Source organism: Leptopilina boulardi, unplaced genomic scaffold, assembly GCF_019393585.1.
Source record: "Leptopilina boulardi isolate dan_hultmark-lab unplaced genomic scaffold, ZJU_Lbou_2.1 LbouV2_327, whole genome shotgun sequence".
Lineage (NCBI taxonomy): Eukaryota > Metazoa > Arthropoda > Insecta > Hymenoptera > Figitidae > Leptopilina > Leptopilina boulardi.
This window is the reverse complement of record NW_026137893.1, coordinates 1087739-1102498: the sequence shown is the minus strand read 5'-3', so window position 1 is coordinate 1102498 and position 14760 is coordinate 1087739. Positions and strand designations below refer to the sequence as shown.

Genomic DNA, 14760 nt, shown 5'->3' with positions numbered 1-14760 from the left:
CAGTTTCGACAAGTATACGTGCTAGAACTTTTTAAGTGACTTCCGGTTCGTTTCAATCGAATTACCCACTGTACGTAATGGATTATTAACAGATCAAAAGGGACTTTGATTCCTAAAATCGATGACCTTGTAGCCACCCCTCACAAGATTTGAATTCCTAGTATTAATGTTTTGTACGTTTAATTTTATTTTTCCTAGTTTTTACATTGAATATTAAAGAATCCAAAGTTAAAGTTATATTAATATTAATTAATATAGTATAATTATATAATATTAATTAATATTAATATTATATTAAATTTCTCTACTTTTTTTAATTTCTTTTTCAAAATTTTGTATTTAAATTCTTTTTGATATAATTTTTTGTAACGAACATGAAGTCTATTTGTATTTTAAGCAGTGTAGACACAAATGAACAAATAGAATTAAGAAAAAAAAGTTGGTTACAATGTAAATAAGTTTCAAAAATATATTTATAGATATAATTACGAAAAAATTACATATTTTTTTTAAAAAGCTTTTACAAATACAAAGTGCACTAAGCTTTACATCAACGCAATTATAACGTAATATAATAATGTAATTTCATCAGTTAACACATGAGAAAAAATTCCTGAAGTGGATTACCCAAATTAAAGATGTACTGTATTTACTTGGAAATAAAAAAATTAAAACAGTTGAAAAACTGTCTCAAAGGATTTTTCAAAAAAAATAAATTTCTCATAGTTATAAACAATTGAAGTTTTTTGTAGTCTTAAGTTAAAAAATAAATATCTTAGAACTAGGTGAACGGATATTTATAGAAATTGTTATACTTACACAGAAAATGATACAGTTTTAATTGAAAATTAAAATTTTTTTATTTTTAATAATTGTTATTGTAAAATTAATTGTTTATTTAAAAAATAAACCATGTTCTCGTTGTCGTAGAAACATGATCCAAAGTTTATTGCAAAGGGAATTTCATAAGGATTCGAAAACCGTTTTAAAGTTTCGTGGATCGCAATTAGCAAAAAAGTTATCGCGTTTTTTGTGCAGCGCTGCGTGTCTCTAATGCTAGCACGCAGAATGTATTTCGCTCAAAAAATATGGAAACTTGCAAATATCTCGAAAAGTGCAAATTTTTATAAAAAATGTTTAAGACAAAAGTTGTTCCTAACAAAAAGATCTACATTTGTGAATCCAAAAAATTTGTTGTTTTTGTTAAATAAAATCCTCTAATTTTCAGAATCAAATTCGTAATCCCTATATGAAATTTTGTGTTTTAACGTGTGAAGTATATGAAAAAAATATTGGACTGAGGAATCTTACATTGAGCTCTAGGCCTAATGCGAAAAATAGCTTCGAATTTCTAATATGTTACCCCAAAAACCACATAAGCCGTGATTTTTTTAAATTCACTTATTTGAAGAAAAATGTTGGGCCCAATGTCAAGGATTCTATCTAACGAAATTCAGATAAGTGAAATTTCGGACAAATAAAGTATTGGTGAAATAAAAATTCTTTGTCTTAAAAATTTAGCTAAGTAGAATTTCTTTTAAAGGACAATTTTATTAAGGGTATGTGGGCAAAGGATGTTTTTTGTGGTTTGAAACTCACGCAACTCATTTTAGAGTAAGATGTATACTACCAAAACACATTTTCCCATACTAGGTCACGTGGGAGGTTTTCACATACCCTTAAATAAAAAATAAATATAAAAGAAATTTTATTTCCTAATAAAAGTTTTGTTATATAGAAATTCTTTTAATTGGAAATTCTATTAATAAAAATACTTTTAAGTGAATATTCGGATAAATAGAAATTTGACAAAAGAACAATTTTGTAAGAGTATGTGGGAACCTCCCACGTGACCTAGTATGGGAAAATGTGTTTTGGTAGTATACATTTCACTCTAAAATGAAAAAAGATTTTTCTCTAAAATTTTGAGGGATAATAGATTTGGGTTCAAGGAATCTCGCTGTTCTCCGCAAAAAATACATAATTTTGTGTTAAATTATTAAAAAATGAAGTTTAAAAAGTGTCATTTTTAAATGAAAATGAAAACAAAGATGGCGGCGCATACACAGACGTTGCTTGAGTGTGTCAGTGCTCCAGTAAACAGCGCCAATTCGAGCGAGTGGCCGCTGAATGAACTACGATATAATACATTATTTTACAATTTATTGCTTTATTTTTATTATTTTTGCGTTATGTTATAGTAAATGTGAAGAACAGCGAGATTCCTTGCACCAACCGAAATCATTTTTCCAAAATTTTAACCCGAAATCATTTTTTATTTCAGAGAAAGTTTCAAACCACGAAAAAACGTCCTTTGCCCACATACCCTTAAATGGAAATTGTATTATTTGAAAATTCGATATATTAGAAAATCTTTATTTAATATTAAAGTTCAGTTAAATAAAAATTCTATAAAATAAGAATTTTTTTAAATAGATATTTTTCGATATTAAAATTGGGCTCATTGTAAATTCTACTTTTTTTTAAATTCTACTAAATGAAAATTCGATAATTTTTAATTTGACACAACAAAAATTCCGGCAAGTATAATTTGGGGAATATTCATGCGTCCCCATTTTTAAACCAAAAAAATTGGGCCCGGGACCCAATGTGAGGCCTTACAGCGAAAAAAGTAGTCTTTTGAAATGAGACCACTAATATTGTGTATAAAAATCGTAATCCTCATAAAATTCTGCGTTCACACATGTGGTAAAAATACACAAAATATTAGGCCCAATCCTTGACAGTGGGCCCAACATTTTTCTTCAAATAAGTGAATTTAAAAAATCGCGGCTTACGGGGTTATTGGGGTAACATATTAAAAATTCAAAGCTAATTTTCACATTAGGCCTAGAGCCCAATGTAAAATTCCTCAGCCCAATATTTTGGTCATATACTTCACACGTTAAAACACATAATTTCATAGGGATTACGAATTTGATACTGAAAATTAGAGGATTTTATTTAACAAAAGCAACCAATTATTTGGTTTTACAAGTGTAGATCTTTTTGTTAGGAACAACTTTTGTCTTAAAATTTTTTTTTAAAAATTCGTATTTTTTGAGATATTTGCAAGTTTCCATACTTTTTGAGAAAACACGGTGCGCCAGAAGGTGGTTTAAATAAAAATGAATTGGCACTTAAAAATACTTTTTGATTATGATTCTTAGATGAATAAAAAACATTTCTCAATAGTTTTTAAAATCAGTTTACGTGCCCGATTTAAATAAAATTAAGTTTTTATATAAAAACAGTGTTTTATGGGGAATCAGAATTTATTTAATCTAATAAATACTGTAATAAATGATAAAATAGTTACTTATTTTCAATTTTACATATAAATAATTATATTGCTGTAGTGTTTGTGTCCGATTTTAAAAAATTAAATTATAATGTTAAAAGAACGATTTTAAGAATGACAAAATTTATTTAAGAGAGTCGAATGATCTCTGAAATTTTTTGGCAAGAAGAGACCTTTAATTGTCGCTCTATAAAAACGGCACTAAACGTGAAAATGATAAACATTGATTTTAAAATACTTTCTTCTCGAAAGACGGACACTTTTTACAAAAGCAGCTAGAGATCCTTATCTTATATAAATTTCCTAAATCCTAAAGATTATACGAATCCATACAAAAACACGATTGCAAAACGAAAAGTAATATAATGACAGGTACATTACCTCCTGCCGCCGTCAGATGGCAGCAGCATGCAGGACGCACAAAGTCGCAGCTGTTATTAGATTACTTTTTTGCTTTTTGTTTTGTAACCATGTTTTTCTATGGATTCGTACAGTCTTTTGGATTTAGGAAATTTATAAGATGAGGATTTTGGCTGATTTTGTTAAAAGTGTTCGTGTTTCGAGAAAAAAGTATTTTAAAATCAATACTATTTCACGTTCAGAGCGATAATTAAAGCTCTCTTCTTGCCAAAGAATTTCAGATACCGTTCGACAGTCTTAATGCATAAATATAAAAACGAAACAAGAAAATAACTTCATTGTTAATAAATTTATATGAACCCAAATCTAAAACATCTGTTATCTACACGCATAGAAGTATACATTAAATAAATTCTGGTTCCTCATAAAATAATATTTTTAAATATTTAAAACTCAATTTGTTTTAAATTAGGCACGTAAGCTGATTTTAAAACCTATTGAGAAAAGTTTTTTATTCATCTTAGAACCATAATCAAAAAGAATTTTTAAGTGCCAATTCATTTTTATTTAAACCTCCTTCTGGCGCACCGTGAAAAATACATTCTGCGTGCTAGCTTTAGAGACACGCAGCGCTGCACAAAAAACGCGATAACTTTTTTACTAATTGCGATCCACGAAATTTTTGAAACGTTTTTTGAATCCTTATGAAATTTCCTTTTCAATAAACTTTGGATCAAATTTCTACGACAACGAGAACATGGTTTATTTTTTAGATAAACAATTAATTTTACAATAACAATTATAAAAAATGAAACATTTTTAATTTTCAAATTTTCAACTAAAACTGTATCATTTTCTGTGTAACTATAACAATTTCTATAAATATCCGTTCACTTAGTTCTAAGATATTTATTTTTTAACTTAAGACTACAAAAAACTTCAATTGTTTATAACTATGAGAAATTTAATTTTTTTGAAAAATCCTTTGAGGCAGTTTTACAACTCATAATAATGTTTTAATTTTTTTTATTTCCAAGTAAATACAGTACATCTTTAATTAGGGTGATCTACTTCAGGAATTTTTACTCATATAAAAAAGATAAAGTTTAAAATTCAACCTACTATAATTGTACCTAAATTAACCATATTAATGCAATCATGCGATTCCAAATAGATTTAGTAAAATTGGCAACATTGTATTAATATTCTAATATTGCAGAAATAATGGCAAATTTAAAGCAATCTTGACAATATTGTTGCAATTTTAAGTGCTATGTGAATGAAAGTTGTAAAACAAGCATTAATTTATTTTGTTAAAAAATTTTAATTTTTAAATTTTTTATAATTATTACTGTTAAATTCTAAATTTAATTCTTAATGGATTACGAATTTAATATTAGATTTAAAAAAAATTTAAATGGCGAATCCAATATGGCGGACAAAAAAAATGAAAACTTGGCTAATTTCTTGAAAATAACTACTCGAGGGTTTTTGTGGTCGTTGATTACGAATCTGGTGTTAGTTTTTAAAAATTCAAAATGGCGGATCTAATATGGCGGAATAATTCTTTAAAATTGATTCGATTCTTTTGAAATTCATTACTCGGAGGGTTTTGGGCGTCGCTGATTACGAATCGGTTGTCAGATTTTTAAAATTCAAAATGGCGAATCCAATATGGCGGCAGGTATTTTTAAAAATTGACCAGATTCGCTTGAAACTCGTTACTCGGGAGGTTTTCGGGGTCGTTGATTACGAATCTAACATCAGATTTTCAAAATTCAAAATGGCGAATCCAATATGGCGGAAAAATTTTTTAAATTGTAGAAAATAAATACTCGGGGATTTTCGAGGTCACTGATTACAAATCGAATGTCGGTTTTTCAAAATTCAAAATGGCCGACCATATTAAGTCAGCTATTTTGAATTTTTTAAAAATCTGACATCAGATTTTGTAACAAAGTGACACTAAAAGCTTTCGAGTGAAAAATTTTAAGTAAATCCAATCAATTTTTAAACGAAAAAATTTCCTTCATATTTTGAATTTGAAAAATCTGATATCAGATACATAATTATTAGAGTCACTTTTCTCTATTAGAATCAACATAAAAGTGAAAATCGATTTTAAGATCGTAAACACTCTTTTCTCAGACGCAATCACATATATTTATTTTTTCTCTTAGGCTTTGCTAATTTTAGAAATATTTCTATAAACATCAATATTTTCCTGTGTGACACAGAAATAGAAAAAAAAAAATTTGAACTGAATCATTTATGTTTATATTAATTCTAAAAAAGAGACCTTCAAGAAAAAGTCTGTAAATATCATTCAAATGACCCCTAATGAACTTTTTATAAACTTGATTAACTTTGACATTAATGATTTTTATTTTAATAAAATATATACATATATATATATATATAGATATTTTATTAAAATATTATAAATAAATAATTTATATTTATATAAATGGCAATTAAAAAACTCTAAAGAGAACAAAATTCATTAACCAACTAAAGGTTGCTTAAAAAAATAAATAATATATAGGTAGAAATATTGTTTCAAGAATTGTACCTTTAGTTTATAAATTATTTTTCTCAATTGTTCAAGTAAGTATTCACATTTTTTTCAATAATAATTATTTCAATAGAAATAAAATATTTTGAAAGTGCGTTTCTATTATTTCCCAAATTTTGTTTTTTATATTAGAAAAATTATTTTTAGAAACAATATTTTCGAATATATGAATAATATTTAAAAACAAATATAAAAAAAATAAAATAAATGAAGAAATTAAAAAAAAAATTTTAACTATAAAATTTCTCTTCACTATTTTTTGGTTTTTAAACGAATTTTCTTTTCTTTTTTTTTTTTTTGATTTTATTGATTGGTCTAATTTTGACATAAGATTTACCTTGAGATTACAGAAAGAATATAAATGAAAATCTCAAAAACTTGTCGGAGGAATGAATATGTATATATATTTATTATCAATTCCTTTTTTCAAACGATCTGAGGGAATGTCGTGTTGAAAGGTCATAAAACTTAATATAACTAAAAATCAATATTGACGAAGTATATATCCTATCAAAAAGAAGTTAACAACTTCTTTGATAAAAAAACTATTTCCTTACATTAAAAAATTCCTGATTATAGATGTGTATAAATATTTAATAATTCTGCAATGTTAATAATTCTTTCCAATAAAACTTATTAAGAATCTTTTTTTAATAAATCTTTAAAATTATTTTAATTAAAAATTTTTTTTTGGTCTTGAACAAATTTTTGTTTTTCAACAATAAAATTAAAAATTTTTCAATTGTTTATAAAATTTAATTATTATTTTTTTTAAATGCATAGAAAATTAATAAAATTAAAAACTTTTACCTAATTTAAAAATTTAATTATTTTTTTTTAAATAATAAAATTAAAAACTATTAAAAAATTTAATTCTTATTTTTTTTAAATGTATGGGAAAATAAAAAAAAATTTAAAATTTTCAATTCAAAAAATTATTATTTTTTCTAATGTATAGAAAAAAATATAATAAAAAATTTAATTATATTATTTTTTTTAAATGTATAGAAAAATAATGAAATTAACAGTGTGAAAAAAAATTTTTTTGGTTCTAAAATGGAAAAAATATATTTTAGAAGAAAGAAATTTTCTGATGATGATAATAATTTTTCAGAAGTGAGTGAAACGCGACGAGATTATCTATTGGTCACGATGACAGGACGCGCTTAGTGTAAACAACAAGAATAATAATAATTTCTCAGTTGCAAGTGCACCAGATGGACGTTTACTTCTACGAAAGCCTTGAATAACTTGCACTACAATTGAATTCGGGTCAGTTTTCAAAGCAAACTTTTCATCGTTTATTCAAACCACACCAAGGAGAAAAGCTTTCAAAGAAAATGGGTCAAATTCACATCAATGTTAATTAATTTCTTCACTATATCTATATATACTTACAACAAAAAAATTTTTTAAAAATTTTATTTTTAAAAAAAAATTGTTTAAATTAAAAAAAAATTATTTAATAAAAATTTTTTTTTTTTGCAAAATTAAATACTATATTTTTATTTTATATAAAAACGACAAATAAAATAAGAATAATAGTACAAAAAAAGAAAAAAGTAAATAGGTAACATAAAATTATGTAAATAATTTTATCTATAAAATTATTTTTAGAAAATATGAGGAGGGTGGGTATGACCAAATAATACCTGAATATAAAATATTTAATTTTTCAACAATAAAATTGGCATTTATTAGGTTAGGTTTTTTATTACAATTTTATTATTAGTAGTTTAATAAGTAGTCACGTTCCGCGTATTTTGGACGTGCTAAAAAAGGGTTTCGTATATTCGTTGTAGCTTAGAACATAAATAATGTATATAGCGAAATTATAGCTAAAAAAATTCAAGTGTTTAAACAGTATACTAACGATATTTGTACATAAATTATTTGGTCACGCCCCACTCTCCCTTAATGAGTTATAATAAAAGCAAATATATTTTTTATAATAATAATAATAATTATTATTATTATTTAATAAGAATTCAATAAAAATATAAATAATAATAATAGCAATAATAATAGAAATTTAATAATAATAACAATAATAATAATAATTAATTATTTAATTAGTTAATTAATAATAAAAACTTATATTAAATAAAATAAAATAGTAAATGAATAATAAAAATTTGCTTTTATATATTACAACGACAGTAAAAGAAGAAGGTTAATGAACTTTGGGAATGAAGAACAAAACGTGCTCTTCGAAATTCAAATGCCTTCTCATATATAAATTTTGAAAAGGAGGTAAATAGATTATTTTAGAAACATTGAGTCACTTCCGCTATTCGAATTTCTATTTTATCCAAGTTACTTTATATCAAAGCACATTTTTTCTAAGGCGATCTTTCGTTAAAAATGTCAGTAACATCAAAAAAAGATCCAATTAATTAATTTCACAATTTATCAAACAGTTAAAAATTTGTTTTCATAATTAATTATTTGTAAAACATAAAATCAATTTTTTCAAAGAGAATTTTCTACGATTAAAAATAAATTTAGAAAAAAATAACTATTTATTATCCATTTATTATTATAATTATAATATTATTATTATTTTATTTCTCGTAGGATGAACGAGATGAAAAACAATTTGGTACACCAAGGAGGTAATTACAATTACTCTAAGGAGCATAAAATCACAAAAATTGTTTTTATAAAAAATCTCTAGTTGGTTACTATTAAAAAAAAAAAAAATAATAAAATACAATAAATTTTAAATAAGTATCAATGTGAAAATACAAAGCTTCCTCGGGAGGAGAGGCAGCAAAAAGTATTTTAAAATTCATATAAAAAAGAAAAGAAAATCCCTTAATTTTTAATTAAAAAAAATAAATAAATAAATTGTTTAAGAATACCTAAAAGAATAATATTTTCAATTACAAATTTTTTTTTAGCTGAAAAAAACATTGCGAATTAAAGTTGTAATAAAAAAAAAAAAAATTGAAAATTTATCTCGAAAATGAAAAATGAATTTTTAAGTGCGAAATTTTTTTTCTCTTCCAATTTATTGCCAGTTTCATGTAAATTTAAAAGCTCCATTAATAAGTCCTCTGGACAAAAGTGAAAGGGGACGAATATCAGCTGTCGGATGATAGGCAAGACGATCGGGTTAAAAAAATATTATCGTAAATCATGTTACGGCCTTCTAGTCAAAATAACTTGACACGTATCTTATTTGACGAGGGCGAATATTGCCTCCTTCGACGAAAAAAAAGAAAATAAATACATAAAAAAAAACTTTTATTTACCTTTCATTTTTTTTTTTTTATTTTTTTATTCTATTCGCAATTTGGAATTTTGGAACACATAAATATTACCCACACTGAATTTGTTGAAATTTCTACAATTTCGAAATTAATAAGCTCGAATTTCCATTTTACTTAATTTTATAAAGTAGAATTTTTGAATTTTCATAATTAAGAATTTTTATTTAACTATGAATTCATAATTAAACGAATTATTATTTAGTCAAACTTTTATGCAACAGATTCTCTAGTTTAATGAATTTTTATTCAATATAATTTCTATTTAACAAAATTTTTAATTTGTAAAATTTTTACAATATAAAATTTTAATTTAACATAATTGTTTTTTAATTTAATGTTCATTTTACAAAATATTCACTTAACCCCTTGAGTGTGAGGATACGTCTATAGACGTACCTACAAAAAAAATTGATAAAAGGCACAAAAAAAAGTAGATTTATATCACACATACGTTATTTATGGTATTTTTGACGCTGAATCCGAATTTAAAGTCAAATTTTTAAAATTCAAAAACCAAAATCAAACTAATATCTCGCACAATAAAATCAAAATGTTTTCGAGGTCTCTGATTACGAATATGAAGTCAGATTTTAAAAATTCAAAATGGCGGATCCAATATGGCGGACGACAAAATTAAAGTTGATCGGATTCGCTTGAAACTTGTTACTCGAGGGTTTTCGGGGCCGCTGAATTCGAATCTGAGGTTAGTTTTTCAAAATTCAAAATGGCGGATCCAATATGGCGGATGACAAAATTAAAAATTGATCGGATTCACTTGAAATTTGTTACTCGGGGGTTTTTGGGGCCTCTGAATTTGAATATGATGTTGGTTTTCAAAAATTTTTTTTTTTCAAAATGGCAAATCCATTATGGCCGACGAAAAAATTAAAGTTGATCGGATTCACTTGAAACTTGTTACTCGGGGGTTTTTGGGGCCTCTGAATTTGAATATGATGTTGGTTTTCAAAAATTTTTTTTTTTCAAAATGGCAAATCCATTATGGCCGACGAAAAAATTAAAGTTGATCGGATTCACTTGAAACTTGTTACTCGGCGGTTTTCGGGGCCGCTGAATTCGAATCTGATGTTAGTTTTTCAAAATTTAAAATGGCGGATGACAAAATTAAAGTTGATCGGATTTTTTTCTTTTCTTAACATTTCTGTTAAAAAAAATATATAAATCAAAAAAAATCTAAAAATACAAAAAAAGTAAAAAAAAAAATGTAGTGTAAAATCACGCTGCACTCTTCCACGTGGTACAACTTGGGGTTGTTAAATTATTTACTAGCTAATTGCGGCTGTGGAATTTTATAGTTATTTTTTTTATTTATTATTTACATTATTAATTTTCGCCATATTTCATTCACAGTTTTTAATTTCTAAAATCTAAATTTGAATTTAGATGACACTGAAAACCTTTGAGTAATAAGTTTTAAGTAAATTCGATTGCTTCTTAATTTTTCTGTCCGCCATTTTGAGTTTTGAAAAAGTAATATCAGATTTGTAATAAGCGATCTTGAAAAGCTCTGAGTAATGTGTTTTGAAGCAAAAACTGACGCAATTTTGAAAAATATATCCGCCATATTAGATACGCTGTTTTGAATTTTGAAACACTAACAACAGATTCGTAATCAGCGATCTCAAATACCGCCGATAATAAGTTTCAAGTGAATCCGATGAATTTTTAAAAAATCTTCCGCCATATTGGATCCACCATTTTGAATTTTAAAAAACTAACATTAGATTCGTACTCAGCAACTCCAAAAATCTCCAAGTAACGTGTTCCAAGCAAATCCAACGAATTTAGAAAAATATGTCCGCCATATTGTATCCGCCATTTTGAAAAACTAACACCGGATTCGTAATTAGCGACCCCAAAAACCCCCGAGTAACGTGTTTCAAGCAAATCCACTGAATTTAGAAAAAATATGTCCGCCATATTGGATCCGCCATTTTGAATTTTGAAAAACTAACATCAGATTCGTACTCAGCAACCCCAAAAACATAATTTCACTCAGTTACAAAAATTTTGATTGTAAAAAAGTTTCTTAACATTTTGGACCCACATTTAAGATTTTACTCCTCACAGCGAAGGGGTTAATAAAATTTTGACTTAACTAAATTCACATGTAAATTTATTTTTATTTTTATTTAAATTTTTATTTAACAGAATTATCTTTTAATAGAATGTCTACTTATTGTTAGTCGAATTTTTAAATAGCGCAGAATTTCCATTTTATCAAAACTTTATTTGTTGGAAGTTTCATTAGTACGAATTGTCATTTGAGAGAATTATATCAAATCACCGAATTTTCATTTGACCAAAATTGCAAATGTCCAAACATATATCCTAAAGAAAAGTTTTGGCGCGAATTTTAAAATACACCAATCAGAAATAATCAAAAAAATTGTGATTGATTAATTTTAAAATTCGCGCCAAAAACTGTCGGATATTTGCAATTTCTGTCAAATGAAAATTGGGTTGTTTTAAAATTTCTATCAAACGACAATTTGTATAAATAAAAATTATGGCAAACCAAGTTTCGATGAAATTAGAGATTCTGGCATTTAATAAAAACGTTACTCAGTTAAAATTATGTTAAACACAGAAAAAATGCTGGGTAAATTTTGTTGCGGGTAATTTTCACCAATGCTAATTCACATAGACGGTGGCGCCCTCAACTAGGATAAAATTTGTTGCAGGTAATTTTTATACCGATTTTGGGGTAAAAATTCTACTTTTTTTTCGTGTGAATGAATATTCAGCTATAGGAGTTCCAATAAATAAAAATTCTTTTAAATGTGAATTCAAGTTAAATAAAAATTCGATTTTAATAAACTTGTAATTTTGTGCCTGCTTTTTCTATGAAATTTTTTTCATCCAGATTGGTGAATGAAAATTTGCAATTTAAAGTTGTAATTTCATTTTAATAGAGTATTGTAAATCAAAGTCGAGGTCAGTTTCTAGGTTTCTGGTTTTTTTTTTTATATAAAGAACGTCTACCTGCATTCGGTATCACGAAAAGTTCAACAAACTCGGTAATTACTTAAAGCAGGTGAATTTTTTTTTTTTAATGAAGACAATTATAGTATAATAAATATTTTCAAGCCATTTCGATAATATTTTTTCTAAAAACAATCATAACCTTAAAATATCGAATGAAAATCGAAAGTCGAATAATATTGTGCGTGTTCGTGAGAGTTACTGGCAGTAAAAATTACCTAATCAGAATATAGATTTTGTTGGATCAGCCCAATAACAACATCACTGACAGTGACTGTTAGTGATTGCCGAACACTTCCATTATTGACCGAATCGAATTTGCGCGTGCTCTTATTTAAAATAATTTAAAGTCAATTAATGTCAAAAATAATTAAAATTTCTGGAACTAATTCAATTAGTCAAACTCAATCTTTTTTTCAGTTATTTTTACACTGAAAATTAGTTATTTTTTACTGATAATTAAATTATTTTTTCTAATTGACGAAGAAGAAACTCAAAAAAACTCACAACTAACTCATAACAATTAGTTATTTTTAATTAATTCAAATTTAGAGAGTGAAAAAAGCAAGAAGAAATTAAAATGATGAAAATTTGAAAGATTCAATTTAAAATAAATGTTGCAATGTAATTAATAAAATAACATAATAATAATTAATATTATTATTATTACTATTATTTTTATTATTAATATTATTTTTTTAAACCAATGCAATGTGATCGTAAAAAGATTTGACTTTGCAAAAAGGGAAGTATAATTTTAAAAAACGTGACAGAAACGATTTCTCTATAAATTCTGGAGGAATTTACAATACATAACATACGTCCTTGACCATAAATTAAAAGTAGTTTATAGACCTTGATATAATAGAAAAGTCATATATCATCACAGTTAAATTGAAAAATTATTGCTATAATACGTATTCTGAATATTTAAATACGTTTAGTGAATATTATACATAAATAGTGTTCAGATTTTTACTGTGTATGGGAATAGTCAATTTATATTCTTTAAATGTAAATGCAGCGTGTGTACATATATATATATATATATATATATATATATATATATATATATATATATATATATATATATATATATATATATTTCGATAACAGTGCGTGCAAACCGTGAATGAATTCATGTCTAAGAGAACGAGGAAGGCAGCACGTACAATAGTCATGATGCATTATAATAATAAAAATAAATTACTCACCACAAAACTCTCTTGGATCGATGGTACACTATCCAATGTTGAACTGCGAAATTGCGAATTCTGTAGGCGTCTTCGAATTAAAAATCCTCGAATCCCTTTAATGGAAATGAAAATTCTTATCAGATGTCCTTTATTTCATCATTTATAATAAAGGCAAAAAAAAAAAAAATTACGAGGTCATTTCTAAACGAGACAATCACTCATTCTAAAACTTAGCAATTTTCTAATTTCCGGTAAATTTCTTTTTTTCATTTAATCGACCTTAAGGGGGGAACACCAGTTGTAACTTTCGAAAAATCGATTTTTTTTTTGGTGCATTTTCTTAAAGTATACATATTTAGAAATGTGTCTGTAAATTTCAAAGTTGATCCGGTGAAAAATAAATGAGATATACAGAACACTGCAGCGGCGCGTCCCGTGGCTTCATACAAGGTGGCCAGCCATACCTGACCCTAACGACAGATGGCCTTTTCCTATGATTTAGAAACGGCAACCACTGCGGAAGAGTTATTATATGGTCCAGGAATCGATGACTCTTTGTAACTTAGAAACAAAATTTCTTCTGAACAAAAAAAAGTAAGTTGAAACTTTTAATGCGTTTTTCTCAAAATGACATTTTCCAAGTCGGTGACCACGATTACTCGAATACCATTAAACCGATTTATTTAAAATTTAGTGTGCTTCATTTACACATATAAGTCTAGTTCGTGATCGAAGGATTTTTTTTTTTAATCAAAACTTTTTTTTATATAGCTGAAAATCGACCGTATTTTTTTAACGAAAATCATACTTTTGACTTTGACAGGTCGCCATTTTGTCAAATTTTTTTTTTTTTTTAAATCCTTCGATCACGAACTAGATAATCTTATAATAAATGTAAATCAATTTCATTTTTGTATTTCAGACGAAGTATACTTGCAGAATGCTGGTCACCGCAATTCGCCTTTTTTCTTAAGACGCCACTTCAATGGCTCATATCTCCAAAAGTTTTTGTTAAAAAAATTTTTTTTTTCTTTTAAATTACAGCTTTTT

General features: G+C 25.9%; 1 protein-coding gene across 1 annotated transcript in view; it reads right to left on the bottom strand.

The window, feature by feature from the left end:
- The window catches only part of LOC127285010 (titin homolog), a 32616-nt gene that overhangs the window by 4069 nt on the left and 13787 nt on the right, over positions 1-14760 (bottom strand). Inside the window, exon 3 of the mRNA XM_051310770.1 lies at positions 13729-13823. Within this exon, the coding sequence (XP_051166727.1) occupies positions 13729-13823 (95 nt within the window). The remainder of the gene's footprint in view (positions 1-13728; positions 13824-14760) is intronic.